At 44.6% G+C, this 24,600-nt stretch overlaps 1 protein-coding gene across 1 annotated transcript in view; it reads left to right on the forward strand.

Annotated features, from left to right (window-relative positions):
- The first annotated feature begins 1,339 nt into the window (after window positions 1-1,339).
- The window catches only part of LOC311062309 (inactive phospholipase C-like protein 2), a 43,881-nt gene continuing 20,620 nt past the window's right edge, over window positions 1,340-24,600 (forward strand). Inside the window, exons 1-7 of the mRNA XM_084081232.1 lie at window positions 1,340-1,724; window positions 17,147-17,248; window positions 19,346-19,495; window positions 19,650-19,810; window positions 20,075-20,558; window positions 22,560-23,795; window positions 24,245-24,494. Coding sequence (XP_083937358.1) covers window positions 1,461-1,724; window positions 17,147-17,248; window positions 19,346-19,495; window positions 19,650-19,810; window positions 20,075-20,558; window positions 22,560-23,795; window positions 24,245-24,494 — 2,647 coding nt within the window. The 5' untranslated portion in view covers window positions 1,340-1,460. The remainder of the gene's footprint in view (window positions 1,725-17,146; window positions 17,249-19,345; window positions 19,496-19,649; window positions 19,811-20,074; window positions 20,559-22,559; window positions 23,796-24,244; window positions 24,495-24,600) is intronic.

The raw sequence follows: 24,600 nt of genomic DNA on the forward strand, positions 1-24,600 counted from the left end.
CAGTGGCACAACATCCCTCTGACACTACCCAGTGCCCCTTAAAAGCAGCTTAGGTAACAACCAAAGTCAAGAAGATTGCTTTTAGCTTCTTTTTTAGATAAAGTAATTGCATTCCGTAAGACAAACGCTGAACCATTTATTTTGTTTGGCATTTACCCTTGAGGCGCTGCTACTGTATCTTTGGCATTTATCCTTGAGTAAAGCCCACAGAAATGTGTCCCTGAAACCCTTGCGAAAGCAATTTAACCAACTGTGATATGTATTAATCCATAATCCACGACTTTCATCTCAATTGAATTTCAGAACAGTGGACCCTGGTGGCTTTTTATGATGGTAATTATAGGTTTAAAGAAGCTGTCTTTAAAGGCACACAAATCTTAATAGTCAAGATGAATTAGTCTGGGTAGGGGGTAGGTTATGCATGCAAATGAATCTGGACTGTTCTGGTATTACCCGCATTTGTGTGCCCATTTCAACTATAGGCTACAGGCAGCTGAGACTCATTTGTCCAAAAAAACAAACAAACATTTTTTTGCTGATTTTTTGTTTTAAAACAGCCGGTAAAGTTGGTGATGGAAAATGCACTGTTGCCTGTGTGTGCACTTGGGTTTGGGGAACGGAAATGCAAAAGCACTCAGCTGTAAAATTGTGGTTTGACAGATGATGACGTTTTCGCTGCACTCTCCACCAAGAGTGCGCAAAAACAGTCCATACTATATGGACCATATAGCCTGATGTATAGATAGTTGTACTAGTGTGTGACTGTGTATGCTTTCTGAGCTTCTGCTATTTTCGGCACGGGACACGGTCGTACGACAGAATATAACTGAGGCGTATGGCTGAAGAAGAAGCACCGTCACGGACGGGGGGGGGAGACTGACACAATAAAAGGCGGTTGTTTGGATATACTTTATTAGCTGGACTTGGAACGACGACGACGAAGGAAACATAGTTCGTAGCTTTCAATGTCCCGAACGCAAGCGCGCACGCACATGCGACTGCTAGTCAAGCTGTGAAGCAGCCTGGCACTTTCCCGTTTACCGTACATGTGGTTATTAAAGCAGCAGCAAACTACATAACGGTGCGCACTTGTGAGGTTAGGCACGTCCGTTACTACGTTTCCTGACGCCTATTCATGCTTTCAGGTTTTTCAGCGACAGGAGGAGCATCACCACCAGCAACGCAAGGCAGCTGTCGAATAGAGAAAGAGACGGAAGGAGAGAGAGAGAGGGAGGGAGAGGGAGAGAGAGAGAGAGAGAGAGAGAGAGAGAGAGAGAGAGAGAGAGAGAGAGAGAGAGTGTCTTCAAGTTACTTTTGCTCTTAGCGCACAACATACTGATTCCTCTGTTAACAGCCACGGTGGGATCTTATTATTAGGCTATATACATTAGTCTGTATGCATCTTACATGCAGGGAGAGCGTTTTTTTAAACAGGTGAAATCCAAGTCAGCGTCTCTCTCATGGCTGGATTTGGAGAGAAGGGGGGTCCGGGTCCACTGGTTGCAGAGGATCAGTGGAAGGCATCGCCAGGAAACGGACAGCTGGGTCTGGAGACGCACCGAGAGGAAGAGACGGTGTTGAACGGAGACTGTAGCAGCATGTCAGACACCAGCGTCAGGAAGATCCAGCATGATACGAGCCCTGCTGGGTCGCCAACCCCCGCCAGCCCTGGTGGTCCGGATGCCGCCACAAAGCCTATCCCTCGGAGGAGCAGTCTGATCAAGGTATATATAGGCCTTATTACAGCCTATAGACTACAGTACTATCGTGGGATTTTTTTCCTCCAGTGCATTCTGTAGGCCAGGGGTCTTGTTCGGGGCCCCTTGGCTGAGAGATAGATAAAGCAGAGATAAAGCAGGGACCCCCATTTATATATTGTATAAAATATAGTTTTTTTTTCTCCATAGATTTCATAGGCAGCTTCATAGACTTGTTTGACAGCATTGTCATCAGTGTATGTTAGATTCATGTTAATGTGGATTTCCAGACATTTAACCACTTGAACCGTCAAGTGGCTAAGTAAACTTGACCTTTCACTCTGCACTTGGTCTTCTCTTTTTTCCCCCTACTCCAAACCCCTTTGCCGAAAAGAGCAGATCTACAAGCGCAAAACGCCTCGCCCTGCTTGTAGATCTGCTATTTTTGGCTAAAGTTCTCCTCAGAAGAGGGATGCCTGCATGGTTGAAGTGGTTAATGTAAAAATCCCACACATATTTGGCGGACCGGTTGAAGACCTCTGCTGTAGGCTATTATTACTTTTGTTTTCTGAGTTTCCAGCCAAAAGTCCTAAATCGCTATTTCAATTCTACTGTCCTTGTGGCTTAAGGCAATTTGGTGATGTGTATTTGCTGTTTTAGATGCACCCATCTATACAATAATGAATATATGATTTGAGTAGTAGCCTATACTCTGGATGCTTTCTGATCTGAGATGATCAAGAACCCCCATTCATAGCTGTAGCGGTAGCCTATAGCTTCAGATCAGATCCTTATCATCAACAGGTATGCCATTGTAATTAGCTTGCAGGTTTTACTAACAAATGTCATAGCAATTGGAAATCTTCTCCATACTTAGGTTCAAGGTTTCTTTATTGTTACCTCTTGTGTACAGTCATAGGCCTATGTGTATTAGTTATTATTAATAATATTATTAATTAATAATAATAATAATAAACAGACATAGATAAAGAAAGAATAGAAAATTGACCATTTTCCTTTTTTTTGTGCTTGCATCATGTTCTGTGCTCAAGGTTCTTACTCCGAGCACAGCACAGGTCCTGTAAAGTGACCTGTGCCAATGTCCTTGGCATTGTTGTTCAACACACATTTTTATGCATTAGTGGTATCAGCGTTTCCCAAGCATATTTTTTGTCTCTCTGGTCAGAGACTCCAAAGACACTTTCCACTTATTATTATAGTTATTATAGTCTGTGGTTGGAGTGGCTAGACTTGCTTCCTTTATGTAATCTTTATATCAGTCCTGGGAAGGTGCGGGTGAGAGTGTGAACCGTCTGTAATTGGCTGCTGGTTATTGCTTGTGTCTGCCTGTCTGGGGCTTCTTCCTGCCGAAACAGGACTTTATGAAATCATCTGACTGGCAACCCCCACATGGTAAGACAGGAAGTTGACCAGTTGGTCAATTTCCTGGGGCAGCTCGTGTTGCAACATTGCTGTTTATGAGTTTATGAGCCGTTGGAGTTGACGCCTTGCTCTTCCCCACACTATACTTTCTATTTCTCCCTTACTTACTCAGTCATGCATGCCATGGTTCCTTAACCTACCCCCCACACACACACCTTTTCCCATGTCCACCCACTTACAACACTGAATAACCTCCCCATTCCTGCCTCTCACTTATAGACAAATAGTTTAACAAGCCTCTTTCTCTTTGCCGCTTTGTATCCCTCTTTCTGTGTCTCTGTCTTCCTATTTCTTGAAGAAAGTTGTGTGTCTACTGTAGCTTCTTCTTAGTGTTAACCATGGCTTGTACTGAGTGTCATTAGAGCGATATCATGGTCTGGCCGATATATCAGGCATTATTTTGCTTTTTTGACACCATTGTGCAGCAATTATGCAGCTGATGTGTCCCAATTTGAACCACTTTCAACCTGCTGTCCCTGTTATGGTCATTACAGTTAAATATTTTAAAACGCAAAATGTTCATAATATGTTCAAAATAGTCTATCTACAAGCTCACGTTTTGAGCTTGTACTTGGAATATATTTGTTTAGAATTAATTTAGCACTTTTTGTTTTTACAAAACAACAGTCAAAACATGGATAACTAATCGGTGGTCGAGACCAGGACTCTCCAAAATTGGGTTAGAGAGTTAGAGATCTGAGGGACAATACGCAACACGGCTGTCCGGCCAGAATTGACCCGGGCCCGGGGACATTACAATCATGTGGTCGATGCACTAGCCAATCATATAACGGTACACTCCACAATGTGGTGGCTATTTAATAATGGAACTGGGCATTGATTAATGATCCACCCATTCCAATCCGGGTTGATGGGTTGGTAGTTGGAAAGCTTTGCTATAATTTCCAGTTTTCATGTTGTTTATTATTGGGTTCATTTTGTATTCTCCTCTATATCTATATGTATGCTATCATTCCTATTTCTAGCTCTGTTATCTCCGGCAGGTGGAAATCTTGCGATCGGTAATGTCTGTCTACTTACAGTATGTGTTTGTCTGGAGCAAACTAGTAGGCCGATCAGTTTCTTTGGATTTTTGGCAGCAGGCCAAGGACCTCAATTCTTGAATAGTCTATTCTGTCAACTATGCAAATTCTTGAATTTATAATTGCAGAACAACCATCCCTCCAGGCTATGGGATAAGCATCCCATCAGGCCATGGACCGTAACTAGCCAATTGCGGCAGGCTATGGGATAAGTGTCCTGTCAGGCTATGGACCGGACTCTAGACTAGACAATCGCAGATGTGTGTGACAGGTGGTGTTGCTGCACGAACCCTCCTTAAATCAGTACAGTAACTAAAGCCTCAGCATTGATGGTCATCGCCTTTGTTTTACAATATGTCCTATTTGAAACTGACATAACACACACGCACGCACGCACGCACGCACGCACGCACGCACGCCACACACACACACACACACACACACAGGGAGAGGGAGGGAGAGTGACACAGATACAGACACAGTCAGTTTTATGTCACCAAACCGCAACTTCTAATGAGAACTTTCCACTGTATTGTTGTGTAAAGTTCTGTTTTCAACAAAGGGCCAAGAAGATGCTTAGTTCTGTGCGTTACAACTTACTGACTTGATCATTCAACATGTTCAAGTGGCACTACCTGGTGGGTAGGTAACTCATGTAGACCTTAAATCCGACAAACGTCACAGTATTATTATTATTAGGGCATGCCTCCTGGTGGAGATTTGTGCTCCTTTCTAGAATTGGATATTGGATGTTGTATTTACTGCATTATCAGTCAAGTGTTTATTTATTTTTTCAGTTACTTTGTAGCAGCTGTTTTGCAAAGCACATTATAACAGAGTTTATTTATTATCCCCTAGGAAGCAAAACGATAAGGGTCCACCTGTCTACAGTATCTATCTCACTGAAGTCGGGCTGTGCTCGGGCTAGACAAACTGTAGCTAATGTCAGAATTCCTGACAATGGGAGAATCCTCCAGGCAGCGTAATGTAGGCAGATAAACAGGAAACATGACATTCCAGGCCAGTTTAACGTTAGCCAGGGGATTTGGGACTTGTGTAGAGATGTTATGTCATGTCCCATGGGATTTTCGGCTGAAGCTACCTACCTTTCTTAGCATTCCATAGTATTTCTTGTGGATGTCCTTTTACCCCTCCTATTTTGTGTGTATGGTGTCCCACCACCCTTGCATTGACTTGTGTCTGTCTCAAGTTCACCTTGATGGAGATAGCCATCAACAACTTGTGAGCACACAAGTGCAAACACACGCACGCACGCACGGTCGCACGCACGGTCGCACACGCACGCACGCACGCACGCACGCACGCACGCACGCACGCACGCACGCACGCACGCACGCACACAGGCACACAGTGACTCTGATTATGCATCCAGGTACAGTATGTGTGTGTGTGTGTGTGTGTGTGTGTGTGTGTGTGTGTGTGTGTGTGTGTGTGGGTGTGCGTGCGTGCGTGCGTGCGTGCGTGCGTGCGTGCGTGCGTGTGCGTGTGTGTGTGCGTGCGTGTGCATTGCACATGAGATTGCACGGCACAGGTTGAGTGAGTAATAAAGAGTCTGACCAGACGGAGGGCAAGAGAGAGCAAATTCTGAGGTTAAATTAGTTTTTTGTTGACACAGAAGGAAAGCTCAGACGGTAGACTCTCAGACGATTAATCTGATAGTCCAGGTTTCAACTCCATGTTCAGGTCCCTGTTAAGCTTTGTGCAGATTGAAGTTGTTCTTCTCTGTCGTGAGTCAGGATAGCAAATTAATTCATCCATACCTGTGTGTGTGTGTGTGTATACATGTATACACACATGTATGGTAAAGTGTTTATCTCACTTTGTACAGTATGTGTGCGTGTTTTTCCACATACTGTATTATGTATGCATGAATACGTGTGGGTGCATTAGTGGTGTGCACTCATATGCATGTGAGCTTAAACCTCTTGTTGTTTGCCACTTTCTGTGTGTGTGCTTACTTATCTGCGGATGTACACGTGTGTGGTCTGTCTAAATAGGCACATGAGTGTGTGAGTATGTATGAGGGTCTACGTATATACACACGTCCACGTGTGTTTACGTGAATGCATGTGCGTCAGTGTGTTGTTGTGTGTTTGGCGCTGAGGGTACTATGTTAGCCAGGGGGACTTGGCACACACAGCTGGGGATGAGGTTATGCCTGATTTATACTGAGTCGCACAATGGTGTTGTGCGCCGAAAATAGGCGATCTACAAGCTCACAATGTGACGCATCGTGATACGTTGAGAGCTTGTAGATCGGATATGTTCGGCACGCGATACCAGCACGCAATGAAGTATAAATCTGTTGGGTCAACTAAGAGCCTCAGACACCTTAGCTCCCCACACTGACATCTTTATCCAGCTTTAAATCATTTTGAACCACTTTGACAGAGACACCGCGTGGCAGACACACAGAGGCAGAATATTTTCACTCTGAGAGGAAAAAAAATCCCATTATTTTACGCCTGCTGATAAAGCGACACAGGGCAAAGATGGATTCAGAGCACACCTGGCATGGTATAAATAATTATATACAGTACACTACATACACATAAATGCGTGCATGCACAAATGCGCGCGCACACACACACACACACACACACACACACACACACACACACACACACACACACACACACTCACACTCACGCGCACACACCACACACGCACACGCACACGCACACACACACACACACACACACACACACACACACACACACACACACACACACACACACACACACACACACACACACACACACACACACACATGCCTTCTGATCTCTCTATTGCTATGGGATCGCCATATGTGGTCAAGAACCCGAAGCAGGTGTGCACAGGATGTGTGCGCGTTGAAGTGCATGCTTGTCTGAGTATGTGGGCCTTTATTGGTGTGCATTATCTGAGCTTGTGTCTGACCAAGGTTGCTGTAGAGGCATGTGAAAAACACAATAGTCAACGGTCTCTCAGTGGTGCATTGTTCCAGTCGTCTACAGTTTGAGTTTCAATCTGCTTCAGCAAAGGATGCAGCATCTGTGATGTTTATCAGCCAAAATTGTGGTCATCTTCTCTAGCATGGTGACCTTTTAAAGTCAACCTCCTTTCTGTTTCTGTTGCATGTGTGTGTTTGTGCTCCGTACGTACGTGTGTATGTGTGTGCATGTGTGCGTGCATGTGTCCGTACGTGTGATCACATCTGTATGTGTGCACATACAGCTTCAAAGTAGAGCATCTGCATCTCTATTCCATCACTAGGTCAGTGGTTTTGTAATCAGATGGTTCATTTGGTGTTGATGATTACCAAGTGTGTTGCTGAGAGAAGTATGGCACCGCTCGCAAACTGAAACTCCACTTCATTGTCACATCACACGTTTACACATGCTGTATAAAGGAGTGGGTGAACACTTCCTGTTTCTCATTCAGTAGTGATTTCCTGTCCTGTATCACACACACACACACACACACACACACACACACACACACACACACACACACACACACACACACACACACACATACACCAAGCAGAGACAGGCTGTGGATAGCTCGAAAATGTACCTGCCATTGCTGCCAATGACATCATCATAGAGATTGCAAACTATGACTAAATGTCTCTGATGAAACAGTCATGGCAAAACGCTGCCGCTCACCTCTTAACAGGGTCACGGAAGTATGATCACATATCCCCGATTCTTGCCCCCCTCCACTGGCTCCATGTTCGTTACAGGATTCTGTTTAAGATTTTAATGTTTGTTTTTGTCTCTGCCAGGAGACTGTGTCTTCGTTCTCGTCCTTCCGTGTGTCCACCAAGCTAACATTGGTCAAGTTTCACGTGACACGTGACAATATGTTGAAAGGGTGTGCTTTGATTGGCTAGCGAGTCGCATGATTAAATAGAGTCCTATAAATAGGTGTGTCACTTCAAAACATCATTCATATGTTTTGAAGTGACACACCTATCCATCAGCCAAGCTAACATTGGTCAAGTGACACGTGACAATATGTAATATAAATAGGTAAGACAGGATTAATCAGGAACAGTACTGGTGGAGACCTGTGCTCCGAGGAGCACATTTTCTAGTTAAGTCTTTAAATGGGTTGGCACCAATGTACATATCAGAGCTTCTACCTCCCAATAACCCTACAAGGGTCTTGAGGTCTACTGACCAGTCATTTCTTCTGGTCCCAGAAACAAGTCAGCCTGTGACTGCAATCTGTATCTTTTTGCTGACAATGCGTCTAACACTAAACTAAAGAAGTCCCCTGGGTTTAGGTTTGTAGTTGGTGACTTTGAAGTTTCGGCCAAGGATTCAATCAAGTACCGTGGCTGTATATTAGACAATAACCTTTCCGGAGAGAGCATGGCACTGCAGGTCATAAATAAGGTTAATCAAAGTGTGAAATTCCTTGCTAGAACATCTTCATTCTTAAATAGAAATGCTCTGGAAATATTGGTCCAATGTCATTTTGATTATGCAAGCTCTTCATGGTACACAGGCATATTTGCAACTTATAAACTACTGAAAAATAAACTACAAACTTCACAAAATAAACTAGTTAGGGTTATCCTAAAACTCCACCCCAGAACACACCTTCTCCCTGCTCATTTTAATAGCATCAAGTGGCTCAGGGTAGATGGGAGAGTTTCATTTAATAAAACTGTGTGGTCCACACTCCACAGGATACGAAACAAGGTCACTCTGAGATATCTTCATAATTACTTCTCTAAGGTTAGTGACGTTCATAATCATTTCACAAGACGTTGCGCCACCGACCTTGTATCTGCTAAATTTAGTAGCTGTATGGGAGCTAACTCCTTTTTATACAGCTGTAAGGTGGAATGGGTTACCCAAAAGTCTTAAGACTATCAGCTCCCCTATCACCTTTAAGTCCTCCCTGAAGATAATGCTGAATAGCATCTGGACCTAACTTCAACCTTATACTGTCAAGCAGGATACATCCTTCCCATATCTTTTGTTTCAGTTTCCTCAGTCCTGTTTAATTTGAATGTTTTTATCTTTATTATTGTTTGAAATGTATTGTACATTGTACTGCATGCTGTGTCTTTCTTTATACTGTTGCTTTTCCTCCTGCTTTTAGTGGAATGTACACCCACGCACCCATGTCTCTTACGCGCGCGCGCGCGCGCACGCACGCACGCACGCACGCACGCACGCACACACACACACACACACACACACACACACACACACACACACACACACACACACACACACACACACACACACACACACACAAAAGACAAAAAATAAATAATAATAATTTGATTTAACTCAAGCACACACAGAATCACTTATTCATATGCATCTCACATTTTACAGGACTTTAAGGGACTGCAATGGAAATACGCTTTTAGCTTTTTTGCGTTTCATCCTTTTGATAGTGGTGTATAAAATATATACACTTATTAAGTATTTTTGCCACTTTGAGTTCTTGTATATTTTAAAAACATTTGCATGAAAATGATCTATTCTGAAACATACTGAACAACAGTACAAGTCAGTTCCTCCATACCATTTAAACATGCCTCCACATTATCCAGTCTGCAGTCACTCTCTCTTATACTCTCCATCTAAACCTCCGGACATATTGTCGACCTACTCGATTCTGCCTCCCTCTGTTTTTCTCTCCTCTGTCTTAATTGGTGCATTAAAAGATACAAATGACCTACATTCTCTTATTCTGCTGACTTGGGAGTTTTCCAATTAGTATGCATATACAGTACAAAATATGCATACTACTGTAGGGCTGTCCCCTAAAAGTCAATGATTCGAATCATCAGTCACTCGACTCGACTTACATTCTGCTAGAATGGACAAACGTCAAACACATGTTAATAACAGTTACAGTGAGCCCTAAACCAAGTTTTTTTTCTTCTTTCTTCTTCAGCATCAGACACCACCGTAGTTGCTTCACCGTCATTGGTGAAACACTTGCTTGACATTTGTGTCTAAAATCCCACAGTCAAGATGCCACTGCTTATTGGTTCAACAAAGACATGATTTGGGTGCAGCCCTAATACAGTCAGTGATGTTCTAACATTTTGTACCCAAGGCACACCAAGGCAAGTCAAAATATCAAGGCACGCCTGTATTCATACCAAAACATTGGCTTTTTTCACCATTTCTTCCCAATACCTCTGTATTGGGAAATGAGTGCACACAAAGTATGATATAGTAAGTTAAAACAATAATTAATAACTTTGTATAGTTGTATATACAGTACATGTATTGCAATGTGTGGTTGTCATCAAATCCCAAGCCACACATGGACTTGTGTAACAGGACAGCACACCAGTGTGTCTCAACACACCGTTTGGGAACCACTGGCCCTAACACATACCCATGCCAAACATTGCATTGCATTGCTTGCTCATGAAACGACCCATTTGTGCTGGTAGCTAGATAGTAGCTCTTTTCTGTGTCAATGTCAGACAACCGTTGTGTCGAAAGTACCTTACACACATACATATATATTTTTCATTCACTTTTGTCATTTTGCCTTTGGTTTTTAAGATATTCTGGGGCGGATTTCTGCTTTATTTTGACAGGACATCTCTTTCCTCTCCTATCTCTCTCTCTCTCTCTCTAAATCCGTGTGATCCCTCAATCCACTCTCCTCTCTCGTAGACTCTCTTAAGTGCTCGTTCACTCTCCCTCTGCCACCTTTTTTCGCTGCATCTGTCCACCCATCTGTGTAATTCAATCAGAATCTTGTCCTCAAAGTATCAGAGGTTACAAAAGAATTCTGTTCAGTAATTCACATTGGTACCACATTTTTTGTAGTTCATTCTTCTCATATATAATTCTCACAGTTCAAACCCCTAAAATGTTTTAAATTGACGTACCTGTTATTAGGGTCATGGGCCTCTGGAACCATGTGTACCCCAACAGGAATTCCATTAATCTTTCTCTCTCTGCCTCTCTCTCAGCTTTGTGTCTGTCTAAAGAAGGAGAAAAGAATGTAATAAGAATGTTCTGCCCAGTCTCTGTAAGAACAAAAAGAAACAGACAAATGTCATTCCAAAATGACGTGTTCACCATCCATGAAATCACCATGCTTAATGATATATTTAGCATAAAAGTAAAGATGATAACAAAACATTTTAAAGTTAATAAAGCAGTTATATAATAAAAAAAATATTGGAGTAACCAGAAGACCCACCAGAACACATGTTTGGCATGTTTTTGTCAATTGTTTTGGAAATTATGAATCATGAAATAAGCTTTAAATGGGGTTCATGGGTGCTAAAATCTTGAACCTTCTGTAAGAATACAGATTTTGGCACACAAACAAAAGGTGTACACAAGGTTTAAAAAATATATATATATATGTTTGGAAATGTTGAACTTCGTTCTGCTCCTTAGTCCATCCTCCTATTTGGGGCAATTTTGTTTTATTTAAAAACAAAAATCCAAATCTTTTGCCCTTTCCTCTGTCCCTCTGTGCTGTCATCTCACTCTTCCTGCAGCCTGAGAGGCAACAGGAAGTACTCTGTCTCTGTGACTGGCTGACTGACAAGCTGCTTCCTGTTTTGAAGGCTTTAGTGGTTCCCAACGCATGGTTGGCTTCTGGTGTGCGTGCAGCGTGCGCACGTGTGTATAAGAAACAAGCAAGTTCTGACTCATGATGGATTGAAGAAGGGATTGAAGGGATAAGCTGGTGTTTGTCTATTTAAGAGTGAGAGGTGTGAAAGAGAAAGTACAGTATGCGTGTATGTGACTGTGTATGATATACTGTGTGTGTGTGTGTGTGTGTGTGTGTGTGTGTGTGTGTGTGTGTGTGTGTGTGTGTGTGTGTGTGTGTGTGTGTGTGTGTGTGTGTGTGTGTGTGTGTGTGTGTGTGTGTGTGTGTGTGTGTGTGTGTGTGTGTGTGTTTGTGTGTGTGTGTACAGTATATACTATGCATATATATCTAGAAAGCCGTTCGACCGTCGGACTTCAAATTCGGCACGCACAAGGGAGTGCAGTGCCTGGATAGGCGGTTATCCAGAACCGCCAGAAAAGGCCTTGGCCGTTCCATGGCAACCCCAGCCTAAGCTTGGTTTGGCAAATTCCCCACACCTGCCATTTGATTACTTAGTCAGTCCACTTTCCACGGTCAGTTTGCACTCTTCAGACATTCTCCACACATTCTCAAGGACTTGGCAGAACCGCCGATCTCGATAGAGATCTCCATATATGGGCACAAAAGTGACACAGACAGACAGGCAGACAGACGGTTACAACGGGTATTCTTACCTTGACAACGGGTATAACGGGTTGGCATAATGGGTGGGGGCATGCATTCCCTATTTGCATTGTTCCCGAGTAGGCCAGTGCCCGACAGTCACAGGTCTAGTATATACATATATATACTAGACCTGTATATATAAACATATATATATATATATATATTATGTATATATATGTATATATATGTATATATATAGCTGTGTCTGTCTTGTCTGTGTACATGCATGTGTACCTATTCCTAGAAATTATGTGGTTAAAGTGTTAAGGCTTAAGTGGTTAATGCTCATGTTTCGTTTGCATTTTAACATGGAATTGGGTCCACTGATGACTGCACACACAGTCCCTCAGGCATTACGTTGCCAGGATAATTCGCTCAGGGTCTCAATTGACGTCAGAGGTGCGTTGTTGAATGTTTGAACTCTGTCCCCCCCCTCTCCCTTTGTATAAGGTATTGATGTTGTTGGCTAATCGAGTTGAACATATGGAGCAGCCGGATGAAGTGGCTCTACAGAGGAAATAATTGAATCCCCTTTAATCGCGGGGTCACATTGAGAAGTCCTTGTCCCTCTGAAATCCCCTGGTACAGTACAGTCCACAGCCTGTGGCCGCTCAACACATATCAGACGCAAAGGAAAGTACCTAAAGTACACACAATACAATATCTGCGGCCCTTCGTTCCGCTAGGCTAGTCACGTCATGCCTGAATATCATGAATGAGAATGGAAACAAATCCACATGGTGTTGCTAGCTGTGTAATGACGTGGCCAACCATATAATTACATTGATATGTCCACAGAGAGATGGTTGCTGGTATTTGCCCGCACACAGATATAGATTGGTGTCGACATTGATTTTCAATGACAGTCATTGAAAGGGAAGGGAGATCCAATGCTTCATATGAGTGTGTGTGTGTGTGTGTGTGTGTGTGTGTGTGTGTGTGTGTGTGTGTGTGTGTGTGTGTGTGTGTGTGTGTGTGTGTGTGTGTGTGTGTGTGTGTGTGTGTGTGTGTGTGTGTGTGTGTATTTGCATGCTTAGTAGGTGACTGCTGGCTCTGTGCCTTGTTCTCGGTCATTGCGTCTGTCACGATGGAGGACATAGAGGAGACGGTTGCTCCTCCCTGTCTCTATCTTCTTAAAGAGAAAGAAAACAGACAGAGAGGTTGTTGAGTTGACTACAGTATGCTTTTATAACCTTCCTAATGCCTTCATTACTGATTCCTTGACTCATTGACACTTGTGCATATGGACTACTGGAATGTACACTACAGAACCATAACAGATGACTGATAACTGCCATAAATATTAAATTGTTGATAGATTGTACTCATTATACATTATATTCACTGTTGATAGAAGTCCATGTAGCTAGTGCACTCGCCCTTCCACCACAAGGTCATGGGTTCGATCCCGGGCAGCTGGGAGCTGATGGTAGGTGTTGCGCTCCACCTCAGCAATCCATCTCACAGGGGTCTAACGCATTGTGAAATGGGGACGAACTCCCGCACTGTAGCTGATACCGACAATAAGCCTCTCCCACCTACTAGTACTACTACTGTTGATAGACCGCACACACACGCCGCGCCAAACGATATATCTGAGTCATAGTTACGGGAGATTTGTCAGAGTACCCCTCTGTCTTGTCCTTTTGTCCCCATATACTTTATATATAGATATACTTTATGCCCATTTATGGAAATCCCTGATGTCATCAGCATATGACATGCATATGATATGCCCATATGGGCATATCGGTTGGATCACCGGTTCTGTACAACTGGATCTGAATATCTTTACGGCGGGCATCACACTCCCTCGAGTCCTTGCCAATGTGCGTGGCGAGTTTGAAGTCGTCGGCCCCATATATGCACATGGGCATACGGCATAGTGGTCGGATCTGTGGCTCTGGACAACCGGATCTCTATATACAGTATGCCTATATATTTTGGTGTATCGGGTTTGTTTATGGTTATGTCTGAGTCATAGTGACGTGCCCATATATGGGTGTATCAGGTTTCTTTATGGTTATACTGACGTGGCCGTGGTCCGCCGGCCAGCCGTCCCATTTGCCAAATTCAATATAGGATAGGCAGTGGTTAGAGAAGCACGTTTGATCGGCAGGAAACATCTGGGTGGGGAAGTGAATGGCCACCACTTACCCCTACCCCAAAACCGCTGAAGTGCCCTTGAGCAAGGCACTGAACCCGCAACTGCTCAGTGGCCAACAGTATAAGACTGTGGTTGTACTGGGCAGCTCCCAGGTTTGAATGTGTGTGTGTGTGTGTCTGTGTGAATATGAAGTAGTAGGACGTTGCTGAGAAAGAACTTGCGCTCAGCATACCTACCCTGGGTAAATACAGGTAAAAAAAAAAAGAAATCTGGAGTGTTCATTTAATTAGTTAATGTTTTTGGGGCGGTTGTAGATGAGTGGGTAGAGAGGCTCTCTGGGAATCCGTAAGGTCGGCTTAGGTCGCCTGTTTTATCCTCAGCTCATCCAGCTTTGTACGTGTGAAAGTATCCTTGAGCAAGATGCTTAATCCCTCTGTGCGCTGTTGTAGAATTCTGGATCAATCAGTAATTGATGAGGCAAGAGGAGTTGGAGACTTGTATTGCAAGGTAGTGGTGATTGTGCTTTTTTTCTTTCTTTTCCTAAGATATTTTTGGGGCCTTTTCTACTATCTACTTTATTGATAGTAGATGGAGTGGAGGGAGAGAGAGACGGGGAGTGACATGCAGCAAAGGTCATTGGGAACGACCTATATGTGGTATGCGGCTAGACCGCTAGGCCAGCCTCCATGATATCATGGAGAGGAGTACATTAGACACACAGTTCGTTGGTAAAGTAGTTCTGCCACGAACAGAGGGGATCGGACCATAGTTATACTCATGATAAGAGAGAATCTGTTTGTGTCATTAGGAACAAGCTGTACCCAAAACAACAGATACCAGGCCTGTGCCACGGCATCTTGACTCTTATAATGTCATGTCACGTCTCAAAATGTCAGAACATAATAATAAGGCAAAAGGTGATGAACCTAATAACGTAAGGTATGATCCTACTATAATTCCTCCTCAGCGCTCATCTAACCCCTTTGTGCAGCCATCTGCTGGGTGAAAGGTCGGTAAAGGTCATCCTCCACCCCTCAGGGGACCAAAGAATACTCCCCTTTCCTAAACGAACACTGGATTATTCTTTGCATTTTTCCGTTCTAACAAGGTGGTTGCAAAGGGCTTGGTGATGACTGGACGCGGAACCATCTCACCGAGGGAGAGTCCTTTCATCTTGCTTGATGTGCCTCCTCTCTTTCATGCTATTCATTCACATTCTCCAGATGAAACACTCCCCTGTGCATGTCTCTCGCTCTCTCTTTCTCACCTCACTCGCTCTCACTCTCCTCACTCTTTCTCTTGCTCTCTCCATCTCTCTTGCTTTCTCTTTCTCAATGTTTTCTTTTGCTCCTTATTTCTTTTCATTTCTCTTTCTTTCGGTTCTCTCTCTCCCTTTCATCTCTCCTTTTTGTTTCCCACCAGATATCTCCGCCTTGTACTGCATGTAACTGGGTTTCGTTTCTTGGAAAGCAGCCGATGTGTGTTTGATATTCATGTCTGCGTCTCATCAAAGTCATGTTACTCCTGGTCGGCCGGTGGGTAACAATCAGTCAGTGATATAGCGCTGATAGATCTTTGTTGTGAGCCTGGGAGGTAAAAAAAAAAAGAATATGACATGTAAAGATCCTACTCAGGTACCCCAGTAATATGTTGGGCAGCAAAAACAAACAAAGACAAAATAATATATTTTACTGTACTGTATATGATTGATGCTACTGTTAGCCACATAGCTGTCTTACATTCCCAAAGCATTGTAATTACATTTGCCACTGTAAAAAAAGTGTATATAATACACAATTATACACAAACGTATTGTTTGCTTACTCATCTATCTGTTCAAATACTTTTTTGGGTATCCTCTGCCCAGTAACCTATTCAGAATGGTGAACAACATTTTACAGGGGAATAAATCATACCTGGAAATGGATTAGTGTGTGTGTATAATAAAGGAACAGAACAAGTAGTCAGTGTGTTGTTATTGTTCACATCCTGGATCAATCCATTTGGAATTTAATCAACCACAATTAAGTTTATGGCCACTCCCGCATCAGATTATATCCTTCAATTAAGTCTCGGGTGCCATTTTATCTGGACTCCTTTGTACTGTAATTGAATAACTCCACCCATCGTGTGTTTTGTCTTATCCTACCGCTTCCATAACATTCTGTCCTGGCTTGACATCTGATTGGTCAATACATGACGAGCTGTGATGCAGAGCTCAGATAACCAGATTGGGCGAGGCGTTGTCGTCTCGCTCTGGCCTGGTTTGATTAATGGCATAACGCCGAGGGTCAAGGGCAGGCAAAAGGTTGTTTGTTTGCATGACATCAAGAGCAATAATATAGCAACTTGGTAGGAAGCCAAGCCATGATGAGTAAGTATGTAATCTGTGTTTGATATTACATAACGGTTTGATTGTTCTATACCCAAGCAAAAGTAATCCCACATAATAGTAATCTTCAGGGGGGAAGAATACTGATCTCTCTCCCTGTCTGTCTCCCATCCTTCTTTTACATCCCTTCTTATCTATTTTTCTGCACTTTATCTTTCCCTTCTTTCTTCTCATCCTCCCCCTCCATTAGGATGGCTCCCGCGCTGGACGGGAGAGGAAGAAGACTGTGTCCTTCAGCAGCAGTTTGTCCGAGAGGAAGATCAGCAGTGCAGCTGACTGCATCCACTCCATGGTGTGCATGCTCATACTGTAGTCCCTTGTAAAAACACACCCTTTAATGCAGTGGTTCTCAACTGGTGGGCCGGGGACCACCAGTGGCTCTTGAGGGGGTTCCAGGTGGTCCCCAGCTAAATGATGGAGAGTTGGTAACCAAATGGACCATTATAGATATTTAACTCTTGAGAGCGTAAAATGAAACCAAATGGACCCAAATGGGTTCGTGGCTCAAATGCAGCATAAATAATGGACCTTGATATGAAAAGGGTTGAAAACCACTGCTTTATTGGACTGCATTTTTTATAATTGTCCATTTTCTATGTCCTCTTACTTACTGTTGTAAATGTTTTATTATATCTCTGCTGTCCGGCAGAAACTCTGCTGTCCGGCAGAAACGCAGAAACTCAAGAAATTGATAAGAACAGCTGAATGGACCTCCAAGCTAACAATGAGGTTGGAGGTCAAAAGGGGGTGGAGCCTGGAGTCAGCAAAAACTAGCTAACTCCGGTGGAGTTAGCTGGTTTAGCAGAAAGTTTGAGGATCCAATGGAGTTAGCTGGTTTTGTCAGAAGCGCTTTTCATTGGTTCAATATTGCTTTACCAACACACTGACGTAAAGGGTGTTCAATGGCCCTGATTTATGGAAAAAAAATGCAAAAGCGTCAAAATGGAGTTAGCTGATTTCTGTCGGACAGCAACGATATGTTGTTGAGTTTTTCTAAATTCAAGTAGAAGTAGTAGTAATAATAGAAGTCGGCGGCAGTGGCTCAGTAAGTCGAGTGGCCATCAGAATATCCTCAGCTCCTCCCGGCTTTATGTCAAAGTGTCCCTGGGCAAGACACTTAACCCCTACATGCTTCTCTGTGCACTTACCTGAGCAGCACACTCACACTGCTCAGGCAGAAAAATTATTTCCCCTCTGAGATCAGTAAATGCCCTTCAGCTGTTGCAGTACTATTATAAAGCATAGGCCTTGCTTTCTCAGACATTCAATAAAGTAACCCTGGAGACACACATGGTATTTGAAACAGGTTGACACTTACCTTAACACTTCCTGGAGCAAGCCTACAGTATATTCTTCCAAATGAATTTGAAAGTTAAAAGTTCAGCATCGCACGTACCCACTTCAACTAATGAGCAGAAACTGTAAATGTTTAGAAGAATTGGCACAGTGGCCCAACAGTTCAAAAGTACTAAGTCAAAGTACAAAATCAATTTAAAATTCCTACCACTCACGACTATTTGATACTGTATAAGCAGGCTAAGCGGCTATAGTGAACAACTTCAATTTACTAACATTCTTGCAGGCAGTGACAGTAACAGTACTGTAGCCTACCGGTTAATCTGGCTCCCAGCTGGCCCACATGAAGGTAGAGTTTAATAGTAGAGGTATAGAGTATTATTAAAATATGCACCTAATTTGGATCAGACGTTGCTTGATAATTTTTTCTTTGTCTTCAGGTTTTTATCTCCAATTATTTTATAGCCACTGAGCGATTCCGTTCATGATTAGGCAACATCTTTGACAATGCTGCACTGTGCAGCGGAACCATGCATTCACACACTGCTGACAAATGATTGATGATGACATAGCAGGAAAGGACTTTTTTTTTTGCAGCTGTTGATGCCGACTTTACCCAAAATACATTTGGAGACCAGGGAGGCCTACGTTTGATAGGAGTAGTTGAGGAGGTCTGATGATAATGCTTTAAATGGGCCCGCTGATCCACATGCCAAGAGGCGGAGCGGCCGGAGCCCGCAAAGTTCGCCCAAGTCCTAACAAAATAAAGGTCTGTGTGATGTGATGGTGCCGGTGGGCTCCTGGAGTCCCAGGCCGGGGAACGTCCACACCCCCAAACCCCCCTGACGCTCCGCCACTGCTGTTCCCAATCAACTGCGCAAGCGTTCAATGACTGCGCAAGCGTTCAATGACTGCGCAAGCATTTAATGACGATGATGCAATGTAAAACGTCACTGTTAATGACCAAATATTCTTCCCTTTCTGGTGCTCTTCAGCTGAAATAGTTCTTCCATTTACCAACCGAACCCCACTCGTAACACGTGCAATGAAAGATACAGTACTGGGCCTGAACTGCTTCATTATCTTCATCCAGGTTGAAGGGACTGAGCTACGGAAGGTGCGCTCTAACTCGCGGGTATATCAGCGTTACTACCTTCTGGATGCAGGACTGCAGACTCTGTGCTGGGAACCATCAAAGAAGGAGTCGAACAAAGCCCGCATCTCTCTCCGCTCCATTCGAGAGGTCAGTGCATCCAGAGAGGCTGCAAGTTTTCATTTGCAATGCATGCATTCGATTTCAGCTGCCTGGTTGGTTTAAGTGCACACTTTTTTTTGATAGACAAGATATGATAAAACGTTGATGTTCCCTGAGAGGACAATCTGGTTGTTCCTTCCAGGTGCGGACAGGCCGTAACACTGACACATTCCGTACCAGCGGGGTGTATGATCAGATCTCAGCAGACTGTGCCTTCTCCATCATTTATGGGGAAACCTATGACAGCTTGGACCTGGTCGCCAACTCTGCTGAGATTGCCAACATCTGGGTGACTGGACTCAGGTATGGCATACTGGGCTCTTTTTAGGGATGTATTTCTTTTAGGTCGATGCGTTTTTTTTTTCTCACAATTGTTCTATAATTATTTAATTTTTTAAAACTTCTCGCCTATAATGACATGCCCAAAATAGGGATCTATCATTATCGTTGGTTTTGTTACATTATCGAATGATAATCGATTAAATCGATTAGTTTGATTAACTGTTGCACCCCTAATCATGCATGACTTGAATGGACCCTGTCCAATCCTCTCTCCCCTGGCTCCAGGTACCTGATGCAGTATGGGAAACACGCCCTGGACATGATCGCTAGCAGTCAGGACAGCCTTCGCCTCAACTGGCTGGAGCAGCTGTTCTCCTCCACGGCTGAAACAGGAGGAGACGCGGAGGAGGGGATTAGCCTGCGATCGGCTGTGGGATTCATACGGAGCGTGAATCGTGGCGTGAGCACGGCCAAAGTGGAACACAGGTTTAGAGAGCTCCAGCGAACGCGGGAGAGAACGTGTGGGTCTGGGGGGGGCGGGGTCGCCGCACCCAACGGCGGGTACGGGGCTAAAGACCATAACGAAAACAAGAGAGACAGAGCTGGGGGGAAGGAGCGAGTGACCAAGCAGGAGTTTGTGGAGGTCTTCCACGACTTTTGCACGCGGCCAGAGATCTATTTCCTGTTGGTGCAGTTTTCAAGCAACAAGGAGTTCCTGGACACCAAAGACCTGATGAGGTTCCTGGAGGCCGAGCAGGGTGTGGCTCAAGTGGGTAACTAACACAGCCTCTAACACATAGCCTCTTTCAAAATGTTGGGTTAGATTTAGTGGTTCTAGATGCAACTCCGTCACGTGACTAAGTAATGAATTGGGCTTAAGTGGTTAACAGTTCAAGTGTCACAGTGGACCCAAATGGATCTGTCCATTTTGACACAGGATTTGAATGTGCACACACACAAGTCAGAAATGGTGACGAGTAGGACCCAAAAGCAGGACGCAGAAGATAATAATAATAATAATAAATACTTAAGTATTTATTAGTAAAACAGAGGAGCTTCCCAGCATAACAGCTCTTACAGAAGACAGAACACGTAACACATCAAAGTACAACAAACTCAATTTGACATTGAATGTTTATGGAATGACACCTACACAATGAAACAGAGGGGTATAAGTACACAGAGAGCTAACTAGGCACAGGTGAAAGCAAAATACTAATTAATACAAACACAAGGATAGGCTGGGGCAAACAGTATACAGGTGTCTAGGATTAACTCATCATAGGGCAGGGTGAAACAATATAGGTAACAACAACAAGGGCAGACAGGAAACAACTAGAATACTACTAAAAAATAAGATGCACAACACCAAGGGAACAACAGACACTGAATTAGACACAAAATTACAAGACTAATACTGTACATAACATACGGAACACCAGAACATAGGGCTACAAAATCTAAAACAAGTAAAGAAGACTAAACATCTAATCCAAACGGGGAGCAAGAACAGAAAGTTAGCCCTTAGACTTTGTCCGCTTTGGACTGAGTGAGTATCGGGCTGTGACACACACACACACACACACACACACACACACACACACACACACACACACACACACACGCACACACACACAAATGCAGTATGCATTGCAGGCACATACTGTACATGGAAACAGATACTTGTTCACACAAATTGACTGTCATCCTTTATTTATAGTATCTGTCATTATGTTCCCATCCAACTCATTTCCCTCGGCCTCTTGCTCTGATGTCAGTTTAATGTGCCTTAACATGCATCTGCACACAGACACACATGCACATAACGCATGCATACATACATACATTCACTTGGACCATATGCTTAGTCATTTGTTATCTTTTATTCCTACACACTTCCTCCATCCAACTTCCTCTGTCGTTTATCACTCTAATGTACCCACGCATGCACTCACACAAATACATGCCACATATATTCATACAACCGAGGGTTGGAAAAGTATTGAACGCAACATAAGCAATAAAATGCTATTTATTATACCCAGGGTTCAATTAGCTGGGGGGATGGTGGGATGGTGATCCGTGCCTCTGCGTTTAATAAACAGATCTACAAATTCACAACGTGTCGCAGTGCAATGAGTTGTGAGTGTGTAGATCGGCTATTTTCACTATTTGCTGTTTGACAAAGTATATAGGGCTTAAAGCAATAGGACACTTTGGCAGAGGTTTGGATTGTGCAATTACCTTGCCATGATGTAGCCCCAGAGGTGGGCGAGATATCAAAAATAGTTGCTCCATTGATTAAAAATTGATAATTCAAAATATGCTCCTCATTGACCTACAAACCAGCACAAGCTGTGTACTGAAAGGGCATTGCCTACCAACGGATTAAAACTCACTGCTCGTACATCTTTCTGTTCTTTCAGACTTTTGCACGAGAGATGTCTTTTTGTAGGTCAGCCCAGACATTACCCCGTTGCATTGGAAATCTGTTGAGGGAAGGGAACCACTCGAGACAAATTGTAAAACAGATTTATAGTGTCTTGCACCGAAAAAAGCACATCTACAGAGTACAGACTCACAACACGTCGCAGCTATTTTCGGCGAGAGACACCAGTGTGCAACTAAGTGTAAATCAGGTGTAACACTCTATTACTTCCATCCAATTTCTTTCTTTTCCTGTCTCCTCTCCTCTCCTCTCCTCTCCTCTCCTCTCCTCTCCTCTCCTCTCCTCTCCTCTCCTCTCCTCTCCTCTCCTCTCCCTGTTCAGGCGAGTGAGGAGACCAGCCTGGAGCTCATCCAATCGCACGAGCCGTCGGAGGAGGGCCGCCAGCAGGGCTGCCTGTCACTGGACGGCTTCACCAGGTACCTCACCTCGCCCGAGTGCCACCTGTTGGACGGGGAGCACGCCGCCGTGTGCCACGACATGCATCAGCCGCTGTCGCACTACTTCATCAACTCCTCCCACAACACCTACCTCATTGAGGACCAATTCCGAGGCCCCTCTGACGTCAGCGGCTACATCCGCGCCCTCAAGATGGGCTGCCGCTGTGTGGAGCTGGACGTCTGGGACGGGCCCGACGAGGAGCCTGTGGTCTGTGTCGGACACACCCTCTCCCCGCCACTGGTCCTCCGCTGCGTGCTGGAGGCCATCGGACGGTTTGCGTTTGCGGCGTCCGAGTATCCGCTCATCTTGTGCTTGGAGAACCACTGCTCGCTCGGCCAGCAGGCCGTGCTGCTGCAGCATCTGGTGAGGATACTGGGGGAGAGGTTGTACACGGACATCCCCGCCGAGGGGGAGTGGTACCTCCCGTCGCCGCACGCCCTGAGGGGCCGGATCCTGTTGAAAGGGAAGAAGCTGGGGCCAGGGTGGGACGGCGACGGGGGGGAAGTGAGCGAGGAGGACGAAGGGGCCGAGACGCGCCACTGGATGAAAACAGCCAATTGCGGCGGGGGGCTGGGGCCTGGAACTGGCGCCGGAGGAAGCGAGAAGGAGTCGGGGCAGAAAAGCGCCCCTCCCGCGGCTGTAGCTCCGTGTATCAACCCTCCCTCTCCCAGACGGTTCCAGCTCCTTAAGGAGCTCTCTGACCTGGTGGCTCTCTGCCACTCCGTGCGCTTCATCGACTTCCAGACGTCTTTCAGAAGCCAGAAGCCCAGTGAGCTCTGCTCCTTTCACGAGTCCCTGGCTGTGCGCCTCGCCGGCGACAACCCCGGCGACTTCGTAAACCACAACAAGCGTTTCCTGACGCGGGTCTACCCCAACCCCATGCGCGTGGACTCTAGCAACATGAACCCGCTGGACCTGTGGAAGTGCGGCGTCCAGATTGTGGCCATGAACTACCAGACAGCCGGGCTGATGATGGACCTCAACGCGGCCTGGTTCCGACAGAACGGCAGCTGTGGGTTTGTCCTGCGGCCGGCCATCATGCGGCAGGAGGTGTCCTATTTCAGTGCCGACACCAAAGACACAGTCCCCGGTGTTTCACCACAGCTCCTCCATGTCAAGGTCATTATGTCATCATGGAATTGAATGATTGAAGGAGTGGATGAATGAGAATGAGGGCAGAAACCTCCTATCTCCATATTCTAACTTTTTGCCTAGTTTCGTAAATCAACGCCCTCACACTACAGCGTCACACAAAAGCATCAGAAGTAGCAGATCCACAAGCCTGAAACGTGGTGCGAAGCGACACGTTTTGAGCTTGTAGATCTGCTACTTTTGCCAATTTATAATTTTGGACATCTGAGGTATGAATGAATGAAGGGATAAATTAAAGTAAGAAGGAAAGAAACAAATAGTAGAATGAGTGATTAACGAATGAAGGAATGAATGAATGTATGAAGGGATAAACGACAATAAGAAAGAAAAAAGAATACTGAATGTGTGATAAATGAATATGTGAATGAATGAAGGAATAACAAAATGGGCCATGTGTGAATGTATCCACTTCCCAGGTGATCAGTGGTCAGAACCTTCCCAGACCCCGAGGCTCGGGGGCCAAAGGTGACGTGGTGGACCCCTACGTCTACGTGGAGATCCACGGCATCCCGGCCGACTGTGCTGAGCGCCGCACCCGGACAGTCATCCAGAACGGAGACAACCCCATCTTCGACGAGAGCTTTGAATTCCAGATCAAAATGCCGGAGCTGGCCATGGTCCGATTTGTAGTGCTAGACGACGAGTTCATAGGGGACGAGTTCATAGGTCAGTACCGGGGGGGTTCAGGGGTCACAGAGGTCATTTCAGATAATTTAGGACTTAATTGATAGGCTTCATTGTAGTTCCTGCACTTTTAAGTTCATAGGTTCTT

This window comes from Gymnoscopelus microlampas (genome assembly GCF_963454915.1).
Source record: "Gymnoscopelus microlampas genome assembly, chromosome: 15".
Classification (NCBI taxonomy): Eukaryota; Metazoa; Chordata; class Actinopteri; order Myctophiformes; family Myctophidae; genus Gymnoscopelus; species Gymnoscopelus microlampas.